Source organism: Ictidomys tridecemlineatus, chromosome 5 (genome assembly GCF_052094955.1).
Source record: "Ictidomys tridecemlineatus isolate mIctTri1 chromosome 5, mIctTri1.hap1, whole genome shotgun sequence".
Taxonomy (NCBI): Eukaryota; Metazoa; Chordata; class Mammalia; order Rodentia; family Sciuridae; genus Ictidomys; species Ictidomys tridecemlineatus.
Genome location: NC_135481.1, coordinates 173273330 through 173297733, shown reverse-complemented (window position 1 = coordinate 173297733; position 24404 = coordinate 173273330). Strand labels below are relative to the sequence as shown.

General features: G+C 44.4%; 2 protein-coding genes across 5 annotated transcripts in view; both read left to right on the top strand.

The window, feature by feature from the left end:
• Positions 1-24404, top strand: part of Stk35 (serine/threonine kinase 35) — a 174072-nt gene that overhangs the window by 130730 nt on the left and 18938 nt on the right. For 3 of the 4 annotated variants that reach the window (XR_013439596.1, XR_013439593.1, XR_013439592.1), the window contains one exon: positions 3057-3682. The exons of the other annotated variant lie outside the window; for it this stretch is intronic. The gene's annotated coding sequence lies outside the window, so the exon portion shown is untranslated. Of the gene's footprint in view, positions 1-3056; positions 3683-24404 lie in introns of those variants that run through there. 4 annotated transcript variants of the gene reach the window in all.
• Positions 5743-24404, top strand: part of Tgm3 (transglutaminase 3) — a 63956-nt gene continuing 45294 nt past the window's right edge. The window contains exon 1 of the mRNA XM_021723219.3: positions 5743-5945. Coding sequence (XP_021578894.2) covers positions 5933-5945 — 13 coding nt within the window. The 5' untranslated portion in view covers positions 5743-5932. The remainder of the gene's footprint in view (positions 5946-24404) is intronic.

The window sequence follows — 24404 nt, the reverse complement described above, 5'->3', positions numbered from 1 at the left end:
GGGAATGGCCTCCTTATGCTGAGGAGGCTGTGACCCCCTCCCAACCATTTCTCCAATCTAGTCCTCCATCTCCAAAGCCCTCTTTAATGGTACTCTTAAGTTCTAAAGAAAACCCCCTGAAACACCTTTTCTTCCCCCAATTAAAAAGACAACGTGTCTATCCAACAGGGAAGTACGGATGCTGGCCCGTTTTGATCACACCGGAAAGATTCCAGCACGTGGCTCAGGGAAGAAGGGATAAGAAAAGGGAAAAGGGGACACCCTTGAGGGAGAGAGTGGGTCTCCTTAGAGAGAGGAGGAGGGAGTGTCCCTCCTGCTCCTGTTTTATTGGGAGTCCCAGGGAAGCTTCTAGAGAGTGCCACCCAGGTTTGATGGACAGCATAGTAACTGCATGGACTCCCTCTGGAAGAGGACTGTGTGGTGCTCAGAGCTGGGAATTTTAAGGAAATCGAGTTCCCCTGTTTTGCCTCAATGTCCTGCTCCCCTAATGGATTTGCTGCCCTTTGAATAGCCCCCAGCAAACTTTGTGAGGGTCTCAATGTTTTGGTTGCCAGGGTGATTTGAGGTTTTGACAGTCAAGTTTGGGTGATAAGGGAGGGTCCAGGCCACCTAGCTGAGTGTGATATGGTCTCAAAACAACCCTTTTTCTTAAGGGGATGTGATGATGGCTGGGGGAGGTTTTGACCCACCCGGCCCCCATCTTCCAGGTGCCTGTCTGCCAGGGAAGCCTCCCCGTGGTTCTCAGATGCCCTTCACTGTCTTTTCCGTGCCACTCTTTCATGGATGACCAGCTGCCTAACACCAAGACAACCCCAGGTTCTGGGGTTCACCTGGAGGCCTCACGAGACTCGGCGTTGAACGAGACTCGGCGTTGAGCGAGACTCCTCTTCCTCACAGCTATGATTGTGACAGTGAGAGGACCCAAGGTGAAATCAGCAAACTTCAGGAGGCTTCTCCTGGTGGGTTCATGGAGCGCTGAGCTGGATTCCACCAGGCACGAGTGGTGACAGTGTGCGTGAATGTCGTCTGTGGGTCACTGTACCCATCTTCGGTCTGCGCGGGATCTTTGGCCGAGTCTAGGAACTGAAAGAACACAAGATAGATAGGAGGAGAAAAGCACAGGAGTTTTATTAATTTTTACACATACAGGGGGGTAACTGTGGTCCACTTTATGCTTTGAATGTCGACCTCGCTTCTCTGCCAGCTGCAGCTTATTTTTGAAACAGACACACTTCTCTCTCTTCCTCTCTCCCTCCCTCTCCCTAATCTCTCTCCATCCCTAATCTTGGGATTCCCTTTCTTCCCCAGTTATCTGCCCTTGAGCACACACCCACCACCTCTTTGCCCATGGCCAGGGTTCCCTGCCACTGTCCCCAGTATTGGCTCTGCCCCCCAGGGCTGCCGGGGGCCCAGCTCCTCTTTCACATAATCCTTTAAATTTAGGGTATATTGCTTTCCACCAGTCAATCTTGCCTTAACTTCGGACACTCATGAAAGATCCTGTGTGCTTTGCCAGGGTCGATAGAGTGGTGTTTGGAGATAAATGCAGGGTGACACATTCTTTTCAATCTAATTGTCACCTACTGTATGCTGTTATGTTTCAAGAAAATACTTTTAACGATACTACCCTAGGCTGGGTGTGGTAGTGCATACCTGTAATCTCTGTCACTCAAGAGGCTGAGGCAGGAGGATTGCAAGTTTGAGATCAGCCTCAACAATTTATTGAGGGCCTGAGCCACTTAGTGAGATCCTGTCTCAAAAATAAAAAATAAAAAGGACTGAGGATGTGGCACAGTGGTAAAGTGCCCCTGAGTTGAATTCCCAGAACAACGACAAAGAAACAACAAAAAGATATTATCCCATGACTCCATTTATAGAAAGTTCTAGAAAGGACAAAAGTATGGTGAAGTTTCCAAAGCAGATCGGTGGTAGCCAGGGGTTAATAAGAGGATTGGTTGTAGAGAACAAGGGCGTGTTTGGGGGGTAATGGAAGGAACTATTCTGTCTCATCATTGTGTATGTTTTTCAAAGTTCCTTGAATTCTACACTTAAAATCAATGACCTTTATCGTATGTAAATTATAGCTCAATAAACAGTATGACTCACCTCTAAAAGGAGAGAAAAGGAACATCCCTTCCTCTGTCCCCTGCCCCCAAATTATTAGAAAACATGTTCTGATGTGCTTTTTGTGTGTTAATTTTATTGAGGCATAGCATACATCCAGAAAAGTGCATAACAGTAACTTGTATACAGCTCATTAAGTTTTGACAAAGTGAACACATCTGTGAAAATACCACCCGCACCAAGAAGAAAGAGTTGCCAGCATCCCCAAAGTCTCCACTCGTGTCCCCTTCTAGTCATTAATTCGACTCTTCAAGGATAACCACCTCCGTGACCTCTAACGTGGTGATTTGTTGAGTCATGTAGAATGTTCTTTTTTGTTTGATACACATGAGATTTGTCCATGATGTTGAACAGGGTTGTTCCTTCTTTTGGCCGTGTGGTATTCTAGTTGTGTGACTAAACAGTATTCTGATGTTGATAGAAATGTGGGTCGTTGGCTATCTTTGGCTACTATGAAGAATATTTTTATGATCATCCTAGCACCCGTCTTTTGGTGAACATACGTAATTCTGCTGTGTATGCATCTGGGAATGGAATTTGCTGAGTGGTGGGAGTGAATATATTCATTTTGCTAGCTGCTGCCCCTAAAAGCAACATGAGAGTTTTGGTTGCCCCACATCCTTGTTAACACTTAATATTTATCTTTTTCCTTTTAGCCATACTGGTGGATGGGTATGGAATTACCCTGTGGTTTTAATTTTCACTTCCTCACTAACCAAATTGAGCACCTTTTTGTATACTCATCTGCCATTTGGATATCCTCTTTTATGGAGGGCTTGATCAAATCTTTCCCCATTCTCCTGTTGGGCTGCCTGCCTTTGCCAATCTGCTGTAAAATAGTAGTTTCCTCCCAACATGGTGGTGTAGAAGTGATTTTTGTAACCAACTTTTTCAAGTATAAATCTACAGCATCTTTATTTTTTCTTTTTCAGAAAAATATATCAGAGTCCTAGGACACGATGACATGTTAATCCTAGAAGAAAACTTGGAGATCAGAACATCCTCATTATAAATTCTACTCAGAATAGTTTTGTGGGGGACATACTGTGTCTCCAGCATAATGTTGGGTTTTAAAGAGGACAAAGTGCAGAAGAAGGAGCCAGGCATCCAGTCGAGTTAGGTCTAATAAACCAAGAGGGGGGGAACTGAGGACTAGAGAGAGAAGCCACACACCCATAGCAGATTCTTTTTTAAAAAGCATCTGAAGCCGCAGATTAGATTTGGAACACACTTTACTGGAACCCAGGACTCAAGCTAACCTAGCCTTACTCATCAGAGCCAAAGAAGATTTGCCATCAAAATCCCTTTCTTGCCAGGTGTGGTGACGCACGCCTGTAATCCCAGCAGCTCAGAAGGCTGAGACAGGAGGATCTCGAGCTCAAACCCAGCCTCAGCAACTTAGCGAGGCACTAAGCAATTCAGTGAGAGTCTGTGTCTAAATAAAATACAAAAAAGTTCTGGAGATGTGGCTCAGTGGTTGAGTGCCCCTGAGTTCAATCCCTGGTACTCTCCCACTCCCCCCCCGCCAAAAAAAATAAAAGTCCCATTCTTCCTTCAAGATCAGCTCAGGTGTGGTGTCTTTTTGAGTAACCTTTCCTATCTTTCCTGGCAGAATCAGTCTCTTTCCATTATCTCTGTCCTGGATTGGGTTGTTGAATTGTACCCAACTCTCTCTTGGACTGTTTGTAGTCACGTCTTATCTCCTGAGCTGTGTGGTAAGCTCTGGGGAAGGCAGACTTGGCACATTTCTTTGGGATGAGGATCATGGGAGAAAGGCTTATATAAATCATTTGCTCATACACGTCCAAGTTAAATTGTATTGCCTCTAAGGAAAAAAGGACCTCAGGAACTATGTGTTCCAGGCAGCAATTGACAGGCATATTTATATTAAGTTGACAGATATCTTTATTTTGTACTAATGGTTCCTGCACTTTGGAGAATGAAGTCATGAGTTCATGCAGATGGAAGGGACCCTAAAGGTGACTTTCCTTGGTAGGGTGTGAGAGCTGCTCTGTAGTTCCCTGCCATGTCCTGTGTTGGTGGCTAACTTCTTTCCTGCTTTTATGTCACTTTATGGTCCAGTATAGATTCCAGACCTGCCATGGAGGCAGCTGTAAGCAATGAGAGCCCTAGAGATTTTTTTTTTTTTTTACATTCTTAACAGATTTATTTTTATTGGTTGGAATGCTGTAAATTCATGAAAGCTTTTGAGAAAATCTTCAACTCCCAACCCCTTAAAAAAATTGTGTTCAAAGGAAAAAAACAAAAAACAGATACAAAACAGTATGCTCCTCTCTTCCTAAATCCCCACTGCCATTTGCTGATAAAAAAAATTCTCCAAAGTAGAATGTTCTTAAAATTCATCAAGTAGGATGTCTCCAGTATAAAGAACCAACCTGGATCTGGTGCCTCTGCTTACTCTTTGCAGGTCATTTTTTAATTCCTAAGGTGTCGTTATACATTTCACATGCATTTGAGTGACAAGATAAACATTATGCTTATATCTCACATGAGTCAGGCTTAAGGGTTTTCTCAATACTGTGTGTGGCACTAGAAATTTCAAGCTGTATCAAGTCCATATCAGTATTAAGCTACTGGACTCTATAATGAAATATTACAGATATTTTACCGAAAACCAATATCAAACACTGGCCCAGAAAGACCAGTCTGGAAATATGCAATTTTCTTAAGATGTGTGCGTGTGTGTATGTGTGTATGCATGCACACTATTTAAGACAATTATGTGGGAGAATCCTTTCATGCATGCCAACTTCATCAGGACAACTCTGATTCTTTATGAAGGGTTAGGGATACACATCTTCAGCAGTGCATAGAGAACTTAACTTTAAAAAAAAGGCAATTTCTTGGGTTTAGGAAGCACCATATTCTGGCAAGTACTTCAGAGGAATGGACAATAAATCTAGGATCATAGTCAAGAAGGACTGGAAGACTTCCGGAGATGTTTCAGCTTCTTCTAGATTTTGAATGTTGAGTAAGCCCCTGAAGTATGATATCTATAGTATCTTTTCTTTGCAAGAAATTGAATAGCAGCAAATTTCTCTACCCAGAATAGCAGATAGGATATTTTTTCAATTAGCTGTTTCTCATTCAGTGTATTTGGAAGATATTGTTTCCGAGTCCTGGTACTGGAATTCCTTGTCACTGCAGTTTATCTAGATAACGTAGCTCCTTTTGAGAGGCATCTATCCTGTAAATGATGGCATTGACTTTTCCACATGCTCCAGAATCAGGGTGGTCCTCCTCTGTCCCAGATCTCCCCGCCTCCCACCCAGTGCTGGGGTTTGTACCCAGGGCCTTGTGCAGGTGAGGCAAGCACTCTGCCAACTGAGCTATCTCCCCAGCCCCTGTGTCCCAGATCTTTAATGTGAGGTTTAGTCTCTTTCCTCGTGTTGAAGCCCACTGTGGGTGTCCTATCTTCACTGAATGGACTGGATGCGATGACATTGGCGAAGGTGGTCTTGCCGCAGTACTGCAGCCCACCAGTGTCAGCTCCGTGTCCTTGTAGGACAGCTAGTGGAACCAGTCCCGCAGGCGGGGGCGATGGAGCGTGCGCGGAGCTAAAGCGGAGCGAGGCGACCGGACCGGACCGGAGCACGGGCGGCAACGGCGACGGCAACGGCAACGCCAACGACGACTCCCAAGCGAGCCAACGAACTTGCACGCGAGGCGACCTCGGCTCAGACCCACCAACAGCTCCCGGCAGACCCCAGCACAACAGGGGAGCACACCGGCCGGCCGCAGCACCTGAGCCATGAAGCTAAGCCTAGAACTCTTGAATTGAGCCGAGATGGACGCCGAGAGTAAGTATGCGATGGTGCGACGGTGTGGGGAGGCTGGGGTTCTCTCGGGTCCCCAGCTGGCAGCCACAGCAGCCGCCGTATGACCTCCGCTGCCCATGACCTTCCCCACCCTCTCCGCCACACCCCACCTCCCAGCACAGAGATGACCAGGGTGTGCAGGAAACCTGTCCTGTCCTTACTCAGGCACAGTGTGGCCTTGGATCAGGTAGGTACTTGGAGTCCCCAGGATCCCCGGATTATACATCATGTGCCCATTAAAGGAACAGTTTTGACCTCAGAAGGAATTTCTTTGGACTTCAGGGTGCAGGAAGGATAAAATCTTTCTAACAGCTTGTTAAATGATCCCTGCATCAGACTAAGAAGGCCCTAGGAGGAACAGAGATGCGTCCTTCCTCATTCCTTATACTTAGAGGGGAGGAGTTGACCAGGAAAGGAAAGAGGAAAAGGATTTTGAATTTCTCTCTTTTTTGGTTCATGAGAGTCATAAAGTCAAATGAATGGAAAGGAAATTCAGAGCTAAATAACTGATTGCAAGAAGACCTTGGATTAGGGCTGGGGTCATGGCTCAGTGGTAGAGCGCTCGCCTAGCACATGTGAGGCACTGGGTTCCATCCTCAGCACCGCATGAAATAAATAAATAAAATAAAGGTATTGTGTCCAACTACAACATATATATATATATATGAAAAAAGAAAACCTTGGATTAGAGCTCAGATCATGAGATATAAAAAGGGAAACAAGGATGCGGAAATACTCCTGGTGAGCCCTGTCAGACCCTGTTCGGGGTTGGAGCTCATATTGCCTCATTTACTTTGGGTAGCAAGGCTGTGAAATCCAGGACATGCCATTTTATGATATCAATTTTTTTTTAAATAAAGTCTCCCAATCCAACACCTGGCACATAGCAGCAAAATGAAGACCCAGATGGCAGTGGTCCCTGGCTTGTCATGAAGGACGCTCAGGTCAAGGGGCCATTGTAACACATTCTGTAGTGATCACAGGAGTTTAGACCTATGGGAATCGGGGAAGGCTTTTTTTCTTTTTAAAACATTTTTTTAGTTGTAGATGGACACAATACCTTTATTTATTTATTTTTATGTGGTGCTGAGGGTGGAACCCAGTGCCTCATATATGCAAGGCAAACGCTCTGCCGATGAGCCACAATCCCAGCCCAGGGAGGGCTTTCATGAGGAACTGTCAGGACCTGGAGTGGAGAGCCTGAGAGGTGATGATGGAGGGGGTGAGCAGGGAAGATGAGGAATGAGGCCAGGTGGGAGGCAGGTAATGCATTTGGATTTCACCCAAGACAGAACAAGGTGGAGGCCATTGGAAGGTTTTGAGGGATAGGAGGACATGTTCATCTTCTAAAGAAGACTTGACTTTGGTGTGGAGGATGGGCCGGGAGAAGCAGGGAGGGAGGGAACTATGGCAGTGGTCCGTGGCCACAAAGACAGTAGCCCAAACGGTGACAGTGTCAGAGGAAATGGGGGAAATGGATGGATTCAAGAAATCAATTCAGGAGATAGAATCACCAGGACAGGATGACTGATGGGCTGTGAGGGTGAGGAGTTGAAGGAGGACCAGGATGAGTCTCAGGTTTCATCTTGGACAGCGCTGTTCAGTTGTCCAGGTGACAGAACTGGATCACAGAAGCAACTGTCCAAGGTCCACCAGCTCATAGCCCAACCCTGTTTAGGATCCTCCTTTTCCACTGAGTTCAGAATTTCCCTGTTCTTCATGGCCCAGACAGCAGCCACCAACAGCTTTGACCAAGGCACTGCGGTGCTTTCTAGAGTGGTGGGCTTCCAGGGGATAGTGCACATTTATTCTGAGCCTTAGCATTTAGTTCATTTGGATTAGGAGACCTGGGTTCAATGAGGCCCAGCCTCCTCATTCTCAGAATGAGAAACTCAGGGTCCAGAGAAGGTTAAGTGGCCAAAAAGACCAGGCTTGAACCCAGGTCTCCTAATCCAAATGAACTAATTGCTAAGGCTCAGTATAAATGTGCACTATCCCCTGGAACCCCGCCACTCCAGAAAGCTGTCAGTGGGACAGGCACAAGCCCCATGTCACCCTGAACAAATCATGATTTCTGGAGTGGGGGGGCCAAGAAGAATCTTTGAATGCTCTCCAGTGATTCCAGTGAGTGAGAACCACTGTCTTAGAGGACACTGGGAAATCACCAAGGTGTGTGTTACTGTCCACAGCAAGTTAATGGGAAGGATTTTGACTTCCATAGAAGAGAGATCATCTTGGGGACAAGCCAGGCATTTCAGAGCAGGGAGGGAAGCCAGATTTGGATGAGGGCTAATCCTGACTCATCTCTGAATTGTGTTCCTGGGACCAGAGGAAAAGGAGTAGGGAAAAGTAACTCCCCCCAAGTGCCAAGTACAGTGCTGGGTAATATGGCAGGCACTTCATTAAAAAAAAAAAAAAAGACTAATACTGTTAAATGGTATGATCTGATTTAACAGCATTCTACCCAGAGTAAATGAGATAGCACAAACTCTGAACAAGTCATCCATAATCTGTTTTCCCCATTCTTGTTTCTATTCCTTACGATCTGAGTTCTAATTCAAGTTTTGCTTATGATCAATTATTTGGCTTTTTAAATTTTGTATGTTCCATTATTTTGACTTCATGACTCTAATGAGCTAAAAATATTAAAATAAAGCTAATAAAGAATTCCAGCCTGTTCCCTAGGTAGTGCTTCCCCTTTCATTCCTTCAAAGCACCCAACCATCCTTGGGCTCCTCAGAGCCCCAGCTTGGGCATTGTGAGAGAGGACAACGGACCCTGGGGTTTGGGCAGTAAAGCCAGATTACATCTGCCTGAGATGGGGCAAGACTCTGAGGTAGCAGACTCTGAACCAGAGCCCCTCTGCTCTTGACGATGGCTTAACATTCATCCGTGTCTGTCAACATTTACTGCACATGCACCCTGTGCCAGATATACACCCCTCAAGAGATGCAAAGAGCAAAGATGCAGACTTTGCCCTTTAAGCACCAGAGAGGAGGAAGCGTCAGACAAGCAAGGGCAGTCAGGGTGGTGTGGGAAACTCTGGCAGCCATCAAAGCTAAGGCTCCTTAGTCCAGGAAGTCTTCCCTGGGGAGATGGTGCCTGAGCAGAGCATGAAGGACAGGCGCCAATCACCCAGGCAGACTGCATGGGTGTGTGAGAAGGAGCTGGCGGTGCCTTTACTGTGTTGTACATGGTCTAAAGCCTTATCCATCCAGTATCATACCTGGTATTGACATGGTGCCCACTAGGAAGTTCACTGATGGGTACTGTCTTTCAGACCTAAGGACCTTTATGACATTTAAAAAACCATCCTCATCACTAGAATAGGAGAATCAGAGGTCCTTGTTTGGCAAACACAGTGGCTGTGGAAGGACTCTGTCACTGACATCTCCATCCACCATCCCCTTCCATCTCTCCAGGAACTTGTGAAATAGAAGGAATTTTCTTCATTTCATGGGAAGGGAAACCAAGACTTATGCTAACTTCTCCATCCGCACTCATGCATGGGGTGGCTACACAAGGATTCAGCATTTTAAATACTTTCTGGATGAAGGTGGAAAATAGATTAATAAATAGTCTTTCCAAAATAGGGCTTTTGACCATGTCTGCCTGCTACAGGCAGACTTCAAGGAAAGAATATTTTTATTAGGTAAGTCACTCCCTGTTTACTTCTAGTTTGGCTGTCATAACCCCAAAATATAATGACAGAATTTTTAGTTTGGTCATGGTTGACTGAATATACTTATGACATCTTGGTAAGCTCTCTTATGACCACTCTTAGAAGGCATCACAACAGCCTCTTGATGTCCACAGCTTAAACATGAGGTCAGCTTGATTTTTTTCAGGTGAGTTTTAATCAGGGACTCAAAGAGATGAGGAATAAGCTTTGCCTGAGCTCCCTAAAGCTTTCCAGTAGATTCTAACAGATCAGGTATTCCCAGGTAGAGAGGTACATGTATTTAAGGCCATTTATCTCTAGCAAATGGGAGTAGAATGTAGAGATTTGCAAAAGATAATATCCAAAGTCAAAATATTGTTCTGTGGATTGGCTTTTAAGAAAAATCCAGGGCTGGGGATGTGGCTCAAGCGGTAGCGCGCTTGCCTGGCATGCGTGCGGCCCGGGTTCGATCCTCAGCACCACATACAAAACAAAGATGTTGTGACCGCCGAAAACTAAAAAATAAATAAATAAATAAATATTTAAAAATTCTCTCTCACTCTTTCTCTCTGTCTCTCACTCTCTCTTTAAAAAAGAAAGAAAGAAAAATCCAGGTAGCTTCCTAAAGATTGTAGCAGGGAGAGAAAAATGAATAGTAGACCTGAGTTCCTTCAGCCTTTTACATTTTATTTAAGAATTTATTAAGCTCCTACTTTATGCCAAAGGCTTCCTTGTAACTACAACAAAATTGTCTCTAGTAAGGGGGAAAATCACAGATATACATTTTCAAGTTCTGGAGGTACCAGGAAATCCAAAGGACTTATGTTATTTTCTTCCTCTTTGTGAGTCTAGCTTTAATTCCTAAACATATCTTGTAAATTTGGTTCTTATCAAATGACAACAAAGTTTCCTGAACCATCATCAAATATATATGTGGACATTTGGCCTGTGTAGCCTCCTCTCACGCTGATGGCCTGGGGATTTCAGTGAGTGGGTAGGTTCTGGGAACACTGAGACCAAGACTTTTCTCGGGAGTGGTGGGGGAGCTCAGCCTGGTGGCACATTGCTGGACAGAGCCAAGCAGAGATGTGATATAAAGACAGTACCCAAGATGCAGCAGCAAAAGTTGCTATGGAAACGGCACAGAGGATGCTGCCTTTGAGCCTGAAGTTCATCAAGCAGAGGAGACTGAAAAAGCGAGATGTTCCCTGAGGTCATAGTTGTCTGTACAGAGAGCCACGCGTCTGTCCTATTCTTGAACAAGATAACTGCTGTTTGGCTACCCTGTGATCTTTGACTATAATGCAATAAAATTAGAAATGACAAAAAAAAAAACAACAGTGTACAATAAACCATGGAACAATATCATCAAGGTATTCAGTTTGCAAAAGAAGTGCAGAATAGGGTTTATAATAGTTTCCATTTGTGTCGAAAAAATAGGCATACAATTGAAAATGCGTTTTTAAAGCCCTAGAAAAATACTTTAGAAAATGGTGACAATAGTGACCTTCAGGGAGAGAAACAAGGCACCTGGGTTGCAGGAGAAAGGAGGGAGGCTTTGGTTTTTAATTTGCTTCTTAAAAAATTAATGTCTAATTTACATACGGTGCAAGCCACTCTTTTTATTTATTTATTTTAAAGATAGAGAGAGGAGAGAGAGAGAGAGAGAATTTTTTTAAAAATATTTTTTAGTTCTTGGCAGACACAACATCTTTGTTGGTATGTGGTGCTGAGGATGGAACCCGGGACGCACGCATGCCAGGCAAGCGCACTACCGCTTGAGCCACGTCCCCAGCCCAAAAAGCCACTCTTTTTAGTACACATTTCTCTAAGTTTTGACATATTCTCTAAGTGTACAGTCAAGGAAGGACCGCCACAATGCAGGCATAGAACAGTTCCTTCGGCTCAGCTCGCACATTTTCTCTTGTCCCTTAGCCACGCCCTCCCACCACCCGCAGCCTTTTGCCCCAGGAGTCATAGAGTCTCTATTTAAAAACCAAATACAAGTTTTACAAGGTAAAAAAATTATTCCATGCACAGAGTCTGTGGTTGTAGAGAAATCCCAGTGGAAACTATAAAATATTTAGGACTGAATTATAAACAGAGTATTAATGAACTATGATTAATGAAATCAATTTTGAGACCATCATACACACTGGGACTATCCAAACCCATGAATGCAGCAAACTTGATACTTGGAGGAAAATTTATAACCTTAAAGACATTTATTAGAAGACGATTTTTAAAAGAGCCTAATACATTTTATTTTAAAAGCTAAAGAAATAAAATGAACCAAAGGAAACTAGAAGTATAAAAAAAATCAAGTTAATTATGAAATGATGAATAAAGACAAAAATAGAAATAATAAACATGCTTATGACTTGTATATTGATACCCAGAATCAACTGAGGGTGGCAGAATGAACAGCAGGCTTCATGTCTGAGCCTGTTTCTCCACTTCTTTCAGATGGAAATAATACCTTCCCTCTGCCCAGCAGTAGGTGGGACTTACACCAATAAGGACTTTGCCAGTGTAGCTCTCCCTTCTCTGTATGCAGTAGTATAAGAGATAATTACAATGGGATTGTGGTGGAGCCATAGCAAAATTTATCTTCAAGATACTTCCCTGCTTCTGATGGACTACCTGATAAACCCATCATGAACTGAAAATATAAGTTGAAAACACACTTAATACACCTAACCTACCACACATCATAGTTTAGCAATGTAGTACGTTGTAGGGCATTGGCTGCTCTCACCCGTGATCCCAGGGTTGGCTAGAGCTGGGGCTGGCAGCTGGTGGTGCTGCCCATCATAGCAAAAGAGGATCATACTGCACCTACCAGCCCAGGAAAGGATCAAAATTTAAAATACGGTTTCTATTGAATACACGTCACTTGTACACTTTTTTTTTTTATGGTACTAGGAATTAAACCCAGGGGTCCTTTACCACTAAGCTACATCCTTAGTCCTCTTTTATAGGGTCTCACTGAGTTGCTTAGGGCCTGGCTATGTTGCTGAGGCTGGCTTTGAACTCGAGATCCTCCTGCCTCAGCCTCCCAGGCCTCTGGGATTACAAGTGTGCGCCACCATGCCCGGCTCACACTATCTTAAATGTAAAAAGTTGTGAATTGAATGATTATGAATTAGGGGCCACCTGTACTCCATGAGTTTCTTCTTACTACTTCTTAAATCTCTTCTTTTCTCCTCCACTGTTAATGAGGTACTGCAGAGAAGGACAACCCGGGGTGCTGAGCTAGGTCAGGCAGGTGAAGGTCACACACTGGACTCCTGCTAAGGCCCTAGTGGTAGAAGACCGAGCTGTAAAACCAGATCTACCACATTCTAGCTGTGTGATCCTAAGCAAGCCTCTTATCCTACTTGAGTTTAGTGTCTATCTGTCAAGTGGGATTATAATACCGCTCGTATCACAAAGCTGTTACGGGAATCAGAGGTGATAATATGTGAAAGCATTTTATAGATTGCAAGTTGCTATAAAATATTAAGTTATTATGGTAATTATTTTTATGAAAACTTGTTCACCAAAAGTTCACACAACTCCTTTGCCTGTGGGGATTGGGAATGTGGCGATTCCGATGAGACATTACACTTCCTAGGCCAGCCAGCCCTCCAGTTAGGGTCACCTGTGTAGATTTTCAGTTACGAGATTGAGGACCCTGCATAATACTCACAGGAGAGGATTATGGCAGAGAAAAGAGAGGAATTTTTGTTATTGTTGTTATTGAAAAGAAAATTATTACTCTTTGTTTCCTGGGTTCTTGGCTAGTCAGATGAAATTATTTTTACTGTGAAAGGTTGACAAATCAATATATAATTCTTTTTTCAAAACTTCCACAGATGACCTTATAGGGCTGTCTGGTAGACCTGAAATGCAAGCTGTTAATAAAATTTTAAATTTCCTTGTAACCACATCAAGAAAGTAAAAAGAAACTAGTTTAATTCATTTTAATAATTTATTTAACTCAATATGTGTAAGCTATTAGCATTTCAACATATGATCAATGCAAAAACTACTAAGGAGATATTCTTTTTTTTCATTTTTCACAGTAAGCCTTCAAAATTTGAGGTTGACTTAAGGTTCATCCACTATTTGAACCAATCACATTTCCCGTGTTTTTTAGCCATGTGCGGCCTGTGGCTGTCTTATTGGAAAGGGCAGGACTAGAACTTCATAAGACTTGAGGGAAGTTCCTTCAACTCAGAAAACACAGCAGGAATCCAGGTAGCTTCCTATGGATTGTAGCAGAGGGAGAAAAGTGAACAGTAGACCCGAGTTCCTTCAGCCTTTTATTCATTTAAGTATTGATTGAGCTCCTACTTTGTGCCGAGGGGTGTGATCTGGGCTCTGCCATCAACTGGGTAACTTTTGGCAAGTCACATTCCTTCATAAGGCCTCAGTCTCCCTGCTCCACTTTGGAAAAAAATGAAGATACCCATTTAGGAAGGAAAGAAAGATTTGCAGCAGTCAGAGGATAGTGCCTCTGGAAATCATTCGCTTTCTGGTAGAGTCTTCAAAGGCCATTGGCACCAATCACTTTCATTGATTCTGTGGCTGGAGCTCTCACAATCTATTATTAATGTCAAAACCAACCAACGCTATAGGATTTTAGTAGAGGAATTAATCACACATATCTTACCCGTGGAAACAGTGATTTGTCATGCTCATGGTGTCACCCAGAACCCTATTTCTTCACCAGTGTCTTGTTCACCATCCTTTTAGGGAGGTTCTAAGGAAGGACTAATAAAACAAGTCATAAATTCCAGGAGCTTTATATGTGCTAAGTAATCGTCGCCATCTATCAGTAGATTGAACTGTGGGAAGATATCTAGAAGGCGTGGCGAGGAAGGTGCAGGGACTTCTTACCGTCATTGGGCCTGGAAATAGAGTCACATTCATGAATCTGTAGGTGGCCGTGACTTAAGAACAACAGCAGCTTCCACAGAAAAAGGAAACAGATTTACACTTCCAAAGCACTGCCTGACCTTCACCATTCCATGCAGGGGGTCAGACGAAATCCGTTTTTCACTTCCATGCTGGGAAAATGATGTCACAAAAGTATTTGAAGTGTTGGAAACTGATTAAATAGATAATGATCAGAAAATCAGATCCTATCACTTCTGGTTCCAGACGGAGCCAGCATTAGTATTTGTCCTGCACAGAGACACGGGTAGGACATCACAATTGCTAATGCGACTTCAGGGGATGTACACGGAAAAATAAGCCCTGACTTGGGGACATAGTCATTAGCTTTACGAAGTCCTCTCACAGCGCTGTCTGGAGGGAGCTGCTCAGCAGGCTTGTGAGGTAAACAAGCTCTGTGTGAGGATACTCGGTTCAGGAAAGGAGATGGAGTTTAGGGCTGGGGACTAGTGAATGTCAACGATGTCAGTAAAAGCCATGGCTTTCTGCTTTTGAATAGCATCCGCACACCTGGCTGCCTTCCTAAGTGTCCCCAGCACAGAAAAGCCATGTGGAGCTTCTTAGAAGAGGATGTGCCTAAGAGGTCCTTGAAGTCCACAGACTTTCAGCTGATGTAAGCATAGAGGAAGCAGGCCTCCATCAGGAAGGAAAATGGCTGTTCTCATTTGCTCTAGAGATGGTCCTGACTTAACAGTGGTTTGGCTTATGATGTTTTTGCCATAGTCCAAAAGTGATTTGCATTCAGTAGAAACTGTAATTGGAATTTTGAATTTTGATCTTTTCCCAGGATTATGTGGTACCATAATCCTTCTCTCTCCCCCTCTTTAGCCCTTTTCGTTTTTATATTTGCTAAGTTGCTCAGGCTGACCTTGACCCTGCCGTCCTCCTGAGTAGCTGGGGTTACAGGCATGGGCTAACCCATCTGGCTGTCCTCTCTTTTGATGCTGGGCAGCCACAGCTTCCAGGGAGCCCAGCCATCATGAAGGCAAACAACCAGAACTCCACAGGTGCTGTGTGGCTGAGCTCTGATGCTCAGTAGGTTAGGAGCGTTCAGTGCATTTTGATTTATGGTACTTTCAACTCACGATGGGTTTATTGGCATGTAACTCCATCATAAATTGAGGAGCATTTGTATTTGGGGTGCTATCAGACACAAGAGAAGTGAGATCATTTCAAAGAAAAACTTTCCTAGAACTGGGCATGTGATCTTTACTAGAAATGAAAAAAAAAAAAAAAACTTTCTGTCCCATCTTATATATAACACCCTGTGTTTCCACCGTGCTCTTTGGAGTTCATATAAAACTCTTTCACAGTCATATCTCCATCAATTCATGCACAGCAATTCCCTCAGGTGGAGAGCACACAAATGCCTTGTGCATTGTAGAGAGTCACATGTTTGTTGAGTGAATAAATGACTCCGTTTTACTGACAAGAAAACTGAGTCCCAAAGAGGTTGTTGAGGGGTTTGTCCCAGTGAGAGAAGCATGATTGAAACCCGTATTATCTGAGTTCAAGTCTGATCGTGTTCTTACGTAAGTTCTCCCTTGACATCTGGTTTTTGTACAAGCACCATGGAATGTTACCAGGGGAGACAGTTGTACTTTCTCTGCATGGTTTTCCACCAAATAGGGATTTGGGAGCATCTCCGTTCTCTCTCATCATTCCTAATCACTTACAATGCTATAAATCTTATCATTATTCACTTCCTCTGGAGCCCAAATACCAAATTAGTATTCTGTTTCTCAAGTAGCCCAAGGCTGAGTGAAGACAGTAGGGAATAGTAGCCAAATTTCTAATTATCTCATCAAAAAAAATCAATGCAGAAGAGTTAATCTAGGAGCAATATAAAATCATGCCAACTTGGCCGAGAGAGTAAGAAAACGTAGATACTGAAAATAACGACCCAAAGAGCACCTGGTTCTGAAATCCCAATCCATGAGCCTGATATCTCAACGGAGGGCAGAGCTTATTTGTTCTCTGGGAATTTCAAGATTGAAGGAGGAAATCAGAATCTGAAGGAATGGCTTCCAAGGTGTTTATCACTAAAGCCCCAAGGAGCAAAGAATGAAAGTCAGTGGCGAGGGAGAGGACGTGGTTCCTATAAACGCAGCAGCGCTTGGAGAAGTGTACAGATTTATTTTCTCTAGGAAAGGATGCAGGCACCCCTGGATCACATCTGCTAAGAAGGGCAGGCACCTTCTCACCAGGCCTTTTCCAGAACTCGAGCCTCTAAATCGAAGGGGACCTCAAATCGACCCTGTGGTACAACACCCTGGCCCTAGCCAGCCTGCCACCTGTCTCCTAGACATTTCTTGTCTGTGTCTCTGAGCTGCCATTTGTTCTTCAGTGGCAGACAAAGCCACCATCCCTTGAAGTACAATTTCCCTTCATCCAAGTTCTAGAAAGTCTTGCCCTTATGTCAAGTTCAACCTGGCTGCTCGGGTACTTCTACCTGGGAGCTCCTTCCAAAGCTAATTCCTCTTCCTTGTGACAGTTCACCAACTACTAATCGTGATGCTTCTGACCTCATCAACAAATTCTCTCCAGTCAGAGGCTAGTCACAACGTTTCCAGAGCCACCACCCTCAAGGCCATCCTTCTGGCTGAGTTTCAGGACCCTAGAGATAGGCTGGGTGACAGAGGGCACTTTTTCTAGGCTAGCAACTCAACTCTTGCTTCTGCCCTCAAAAAAATAAATAAATAAAAGTAAATGCCCACCAAGCGGGAGGGAGTGCAAGATGGAAGGGTCTCTCTGTTCTTGGGGCCAGATGCTTGAGTCCTGCAAGTGCCCCTGGCCAGGGCTGTCAAGGCTGCTGTAATTTGTGCTCTTCCAGCAGCAAGGCCCACCTATCCAGGGCCTGGAGTCTTCTGAACATGAGTTCTCCAGCCCCCAGAGAGAAAGTGAGCCCAGTAAATGGTCAGGGATTAAAAACATGAGCGGGAGAGAGGGGGCACTGAGACGCATGGCAGTTTTCTGGCCTTTGACACAAAGCTCCTTCCCATGGAGCATCCTTTAGAGCTAAAGGAAGCATCTCAAACCCGAATTCCTCCTTTTTGCAGATGAATAGACAGGCTCAGAGAGGAGGAGTGACCCAGCCAAGGGCACACGGACCCAGCAGCCAATCCTGGAATCTGGGCAGTCAGTCAGCCTTGTGTTTTTCTAGACTCTTCTGTGAAGGTGTTGTAGAAGGAAGACACGGGGACTCCCCCTCCTTCATGGTTCCCCATAGCCGGGACACAGGCTCGTGCTACAGTTTGGCCTTCTGCTTTGCATAGCTTAAATCGAGTGAACATCAGCTGTGGGTCAACCAGTAGAGCAGGTAAACCACGCTGGACCTCCGGGACAGGAGACCACGGCAAGTCCTTACCTTGTAGCGTCACTTCCTGGTTCACAGTGTGGCTTGGGGTAGCTAGTCACCAAGATCTCTTTCTGCCCTGACATTCTGGGATGGCTCTGCCATCAAGCACCCCAGGAATCTGTGTACCCAACCTGGCAGAGAGATTCCATCCAGTATTAACAGAAGCCAAAGGAATCTGTATCTATGCCAATTGTCCCTTTTACTATGACAAAAGAAAGAAGGACAAGGATGGGACTGGAGATGGAATCTGAAAATGGCTCTGCTGTTTATAATGGATATGGGGGACGGGAGGGGTCACAGGTGTTCAGGAGGCATGCTGGCACCTTGTAGGAACTGGGGTCTTTACATACCCTCATCAACACCAACACAAGGCCATGGGGTCACCTCTCCACTATGTCTTGTTCTGATGCCTTGTGTGTCTCAGTGCCTGGCAGGTGACAGACACTTACCTCATCCTTAATGACTGATGAATTGCGCAGATCCCATTGGGATCAGCAGGCAGGACAGGAGTGAGGCCACGGTGTGTTTGGAAATGTCTGGCTTCAGCTTGTCATATTACTTAGGCAAGTGTCCTGCCTCCCTTTTTGTACTTAAAGTCTGGTTGATAAGTATTTTCTAAACTGATTTATAAAACACTGGTTTCTTGGATGTTTTGCATGGAAACCAGGGTCCCTGGGTGATTTGGGTGATGTGGCTGTCTGCATCTGTCTTTGGAGTTTCCCATGCACATTAGAATTTGAAAGGCTCGGAGCTGTCCTACAGTAAAGGCATCTATTTAATTTTATCTAAACCATCTTCCTTTGAATCTGTTTGGTCTTCTCCTCAGGCCTGAGGAGTTGGGGTTCTGAGACATGCAACCTGGGAAATGAGTCTCTTTGTAAACTCCTTTATCTCATCTAGAAATGAGGTGTCCTGGTACGGTGGGAAAAAAAAAAAGTGTGAGATTTGGAATCAGACCTGCGTTCAACTCTTGGCTTTGCCATTTAGTAGCCACGTGGCCTCAAGTGAGCTCCTTCACGTTCCCCTCTTGGATTTCCTCATCTTCAGCATGAGCCTGATGATATCTATTTGTTGTGGTTGTCGGTTGTTGAGAGCATGGAGTGAGTGGCAGATGTGAAGTGTGTAGGACAGTGGTTGGCCCATGTAGGCCCACGATGCACATTAGTTCTTCTGCCCCCTTCCTCCTACACTCTTCTACCCCCCACCCCTCCTCCCCAAGCTCAGAACCAGCTGCTATCAGTGCAGAGCTTGTAGCAGAGGCAGGCCATGTCTGAGTCCTCACACGGTCCTAACCATAGTTCCATGGAAGGACCACACCCCAGCAGGCCCTTTGATGGGGAGACCAAGGGGGAGGTGGCAGAGAATCCTGCCCTTGTTTGCCAAGCACGTGAGTCCTCTATGCCTGGATTGCTGAGTCCTCTGGTTGCTCTTGGTGAAAACAGAAGATGAGAGAATGCTCCTAAGCTGTTCCAGAATGGATGCCCATGATCATAAATCCACTACTTAAAATAGCAAATCCGTCCTCAAGACCCAACTTGTGGGCAAAGCCCTGTGTTTGTCCAGGCAAGAAGCAAACAGGAAGGTAGGGCCTCGGGGATGGTGAGTGAAAAGGCTGGATCAGCATCTGAAAGAGCAGGGATTAGGAAGGCTTCCAGAAACCGCCATACCAGGACAGCCTGGCACGAGCTGTCCCTGGAATAAGCCACCACTTGACAAACACAAAAAGGCATCAGGTTTGCGCCAGACACGACTTCACTGTGCTAAAGGAGTCTGCTAGGGAGAGGAACTGGGCACCAGAGCTGGGCTCTTTGTAGGGACTGAACGAGTTGAACCAGAACGATGAACGAGTTGAGTCTCTGTGGACTGATCTTGCTTCTGTATTGCTCTTTCCTTTCTCCCTCCTTACTCTAGGGCAGGGCTGGAGGAATGGGCACAGGACTCGAAGACAAAAGTGGTTTCGAGTCTTGTATCTGCCCTTACTGGTTTTGTGATCTTAGACAAGTTACTTAACCTCTCTGAACCTTAGTTTCTTTATATGTAGGCTAAGTACAATAATCCCTACCTCTAGGGTGCTTGCAAGGGCTGAACAAGCTGTCATTGATGGACCCCAGAGTGTGACATATTACTCTTGACATGTTTGTTTTCATATGCCTTTGAAAACAATAGCATGACAAAGCCTTTTATGGACGTCATCAATTAGTACTGGGCTTAGGTAAACTCTGCAAGTTGAAAAAAAGAGAAAAGGAGTTGACTTAAAGAAAAATATTCATGGGATAATTGGTGCGCAAATATAGCAAAGTTCATGAAGGTTCTGGGCAAATAACTGAAGTCTGGAAAAGTGAATTTATACTGAATCAAGCCGAGGGCTGAGACATGGCGCGTGCTGAAGGTGTTTTTTCTTCCCTTCCATTCCCAGGAAAGAAAGGATGAGAGTGGATCAGGGAAGAAATAAAAGTAGCTACAAATCCACCCCCTCAACTTGGAACTCTACCTCAGCCCTACTTTTTCTAAAATGTATTTTATTTTTTATTGGTGCCTATCAATTATACAGAATGGTGGCTCTTGTTGTGGTGCACTGTACACCCGTGACACCATGTGACCAACTCACTGTCCAACTCCCCCTCCTTCCCCGGATCCTCTTCTGCTTTCTTGACATCCTTTTCTCCTCTCCCCTTCTTCCTTCCTTCCTTCCTTCATTTTCTTTCTTTCTTCCTTTATTTCCTTTCTTTCCAACTAACTTCCACACATGAGAGGAAACACATGATACTTTCTTGCTGAGTTGGGCTTATTTCACTTAACACAATGTCTCCAGTTCCAGTTTCCTGCAAATGATAACATGGTGTTCTTCTTTATATCAACCCTGCTCTTTTTGTTCACAGATTCTCTTTTTGTAAGATTGCTTTATTGCCTCCATTTTCTCCCAGCTAAGGGTCTTAGTTCTCCTTTTGAACATTCTTGCTTAAGCCCTCTGGTATGATGCAGGCATCGGAAACTCTAACCAATAACATCAAATCCTTATCCCCCACACTCCAATGCATCTTCCAGAGATTTTCAAGTGGGAAATCTGAGAAGAACAAGGAAGGGAAGGTTGTGGGGACAGCAGGGTCAGATCATCAGATCACGATTCTCAAGATGTCTTCCTATTTCCTAAATTGGCTTTTCTTTCTCCACGGAAGTAGAAATCTAGAAAGAGGAAGTGACTTGCCCAAGAAAACAGCAAGAACCCAAACATGGCAGCCTCCATTCTTGGTCCCGTTCTTTGCTCTCTGTCATAATGGGGAGTCTGGTCTTTACAACCCGAGGAGAATTCAAGCAGTTGCCCTTTAAAATAGTTCTGTTTTTAAAAACAGAACAAAAGCAAAAGCCATGAGGCTAAACAGCTTTAAAATCAAGACCTCATCAGGTCAAGACCCAGCCTGTACCTGACGCAGAGGAATGAGCACTGGGGCAAGAGCCACCTGCCTGTGGCAGTCTCCTCTACACTGATCTGGGGAGAACTAAATGTCACAGACTCCCCAGAAGATTAAGCAGATTGCCTTAGATAAATGGGTTTGCATTTGCTGTATGGCCTTAGGACAATCACAGAGATTTTAAACGGTGGTGTTTGTAATTTTCAGCAGCTTAATGATTGTGGCTGGGAGAAATCTATTGATTTTATCACACCCTCATTCACACAGGCACTTCTTGTGCTGTGACTTTCTCCTTAAGGTGTGAATATGTGAGTGTATATGTATGCATACGCACACATGCATACATACACGCATATATGTATACGTGTATATATAACCTTATATATACTAAAGTTCTTATGTATACTTAAGTAGGTATCCTAACGTTTTTACATATATGTGTATACACACACACACACAGTTGTTCTTTTCTGAAAGGACCATACATGTCTGACAGACACTGCACATTACCAAATCCCTATGCCTTCTCTCCAGCCTTACTAACAGAACCTCAACTTTGCAAGGATAGCACTATATCCAATTGAAAAGAAAAAAGAAAAAACCCTCTACTTCCAGCCTCTCTTGCAGCTTGAGGGCAAAGCTCAGTTCTGAGCAGAAATGAGATGTCAACAGAAGCTACTGAGATGGTCCCAGGAATGATCTGCTGCTCTTTGCCCTTCTGTCTTCTTGCCTAAAACATGGGTCTTGCCTAGAGAGATCGCAACTCCCTGTGAGCTTGGAGTCAGACAGGGCCACAGTTCACGATGGTGTTGCAGACAGCCAGAAGGAATCTCTCAGCAACCTGCCCAGGTTTTTCATTTAGTAACAAAAACTAAGACCTCTGTGTGACTAAGTCACATTCCTCAGGTCTCTGTGACACACAAATGAAATTCCTAAAGTAGTATTTGTTCAGCGAAAACAGAAACAGCAGCTCTGCAGTGAAGATTTGGCCTCTTTTTTTCCTTAACCATGAGGCTCCTAGGTCCCTTCCTCAGAGAAAACCACTTTTCCCAGATAGCATCTGTGTATGCAAGCATAATTGTGGCCATGCCCATATTTTAAGGCTCTTTTGATCATTTATATCTAGAATCATAAAAGAGTGAGGGGGAGGTATGAAAAACACTTGACATCATTTTCTTCAGAGATTCTCAGTGAGGATCAGAAACAGGTGAAGGTGCACATGTGGGGGAAAGGCACACTCATTCACTGCTGGTGGGACTGCAAATTGGTGTAACTACTCTGGAAAGCAGTATGGAGATTCCTTGGAAAACTTGGAATGGAACTACCATTTGGCCCAACTATCCCACTCCTCAGTCTATACCCAAAGGACTTAAAAACAGCATACTACAGTGACACAGCCACATCAATGTTGATAGCAGCTCAATTCACAAGAGCTAAACTGTGGAACCAACCTAGATGCCCTTCAGTAGATGAATGGATAAAGAAACTATGGTATATATACACAAAGGAATATGGCTCAACCTTAAAGGAGAATGAAATTAATGCATATGGTAAATGGATGGAGTTGGAGAATATCATGCTAAGTGAAGTTAAGTCAATCAAAAAAAAAAAAGAAAAGCCAAATGTTTTCTCTGATATGTGGATGCTGATCCATAATGGGGAGAGGCAACATAAGAATGGAAGGACTTTGGATTGGAAAGAGGGGAGTGAGGGGAGGGGAGGCGGTAGTGGGGTGGGAAGGTTGGTGGAATGAGACGGACGTTATTACCCTATGTACGTGTATTATTGTATGGATGATGAGACTCTGCATAGTGTACAGCCAGAGAAATGAAAAACTGTGCTCCATTTGTGAACAATGAGTTAAAATGCATTCCACTGTCATGTATAACTAATTACAAAAAAGGAAGAAATGGGTGGATGTGGCCATGCTCCTAGCAGATCACCGTCTATTGGAAGACGCTCCTGACCAGTGTGTGTAGAACAGGAGATGGTGTGAAAACTAAAGGAAAGGTTGAAACTTCCCCATTTCAACCAAACCCTTCATTTCCTAAGGTCTCCAAGTGACTTGCAGACAGAGCTTTGACTAGACCCTAAGTCCCCAGATAGCCATCATAAAGTTCCAATTTCACCCAGATGACATCAGTGAGGACCAAGACTCAGAGCCAGAGGAAGTCCTCACAGCCACTTTGTTGTTGGAACGATGCCAAGTGTTTGGAGTTAGTTAGAAGCAGACTGGAAATTACCTGTTCCTGTGTTGTAATGAACTCAACTGAATAGTTCCATGTCATCTCATGTTCCCTGTGCACGAGTCCTATAAGTACTGCCACATTGTGACTTTCTAGACTTTTTATGCTCCAGAGGGGTGAACAGAGCCGTTTCCCAGACATCTCCCCATGCCTACTGTCCAGAGAGTCTGCCAGGAGACAGAGTTGGAACGTCATTTGCAAGTCATTAACATCCTTGCAGTGAAGGCCCATGTTATGCCGGAACAAGCCTGAGCCCTCTGAAATTTATAGCTCTCTTAATGGATGCATGAAACTGAGATCAAAATCTACTGCCTGGGAAATTCCTACTTTGTCCCTGATAATTAAGGAAGTGTTTGTATGGGATCAATTTGGTGAAGACAAAAAATCCCAGTCAAATCCAGGCAATAGCCGATGAATTCCCAAAAGTATGAAAGAATTCATTAATTCAAGTTCTCTAGTGCTGAATCCGTTTTTGTTTACCTCATTCAGTTTGCAATGAGAACAAATTAGGGGGAGAAATGCACCCCTTGCACTTACTCACGGCCGCCTTCTTTGAAAGATACCGAGGAGCCCGGGGAGACACGTGATGGAGGAGGGGGTCTGGCAGGTGTGAATGGGGGGAGTTGATCAGGGGCCACTTGGTGCCATAGGGGTGCTGCTCCCAGGAGGAGCCCACACTCGCCCCCCTTGCCTTTTCTCTGATGAGAATGCCTTTCCTCCAATTCTTTGTTCCTTTGTATGTTAAGGCGTGGCTCAAGCTCAAATGTTCTCCCTTCCATGAATCTTTTCTCAATTCAGCAGGCAAACTTACTGAGTCCTCTTGCC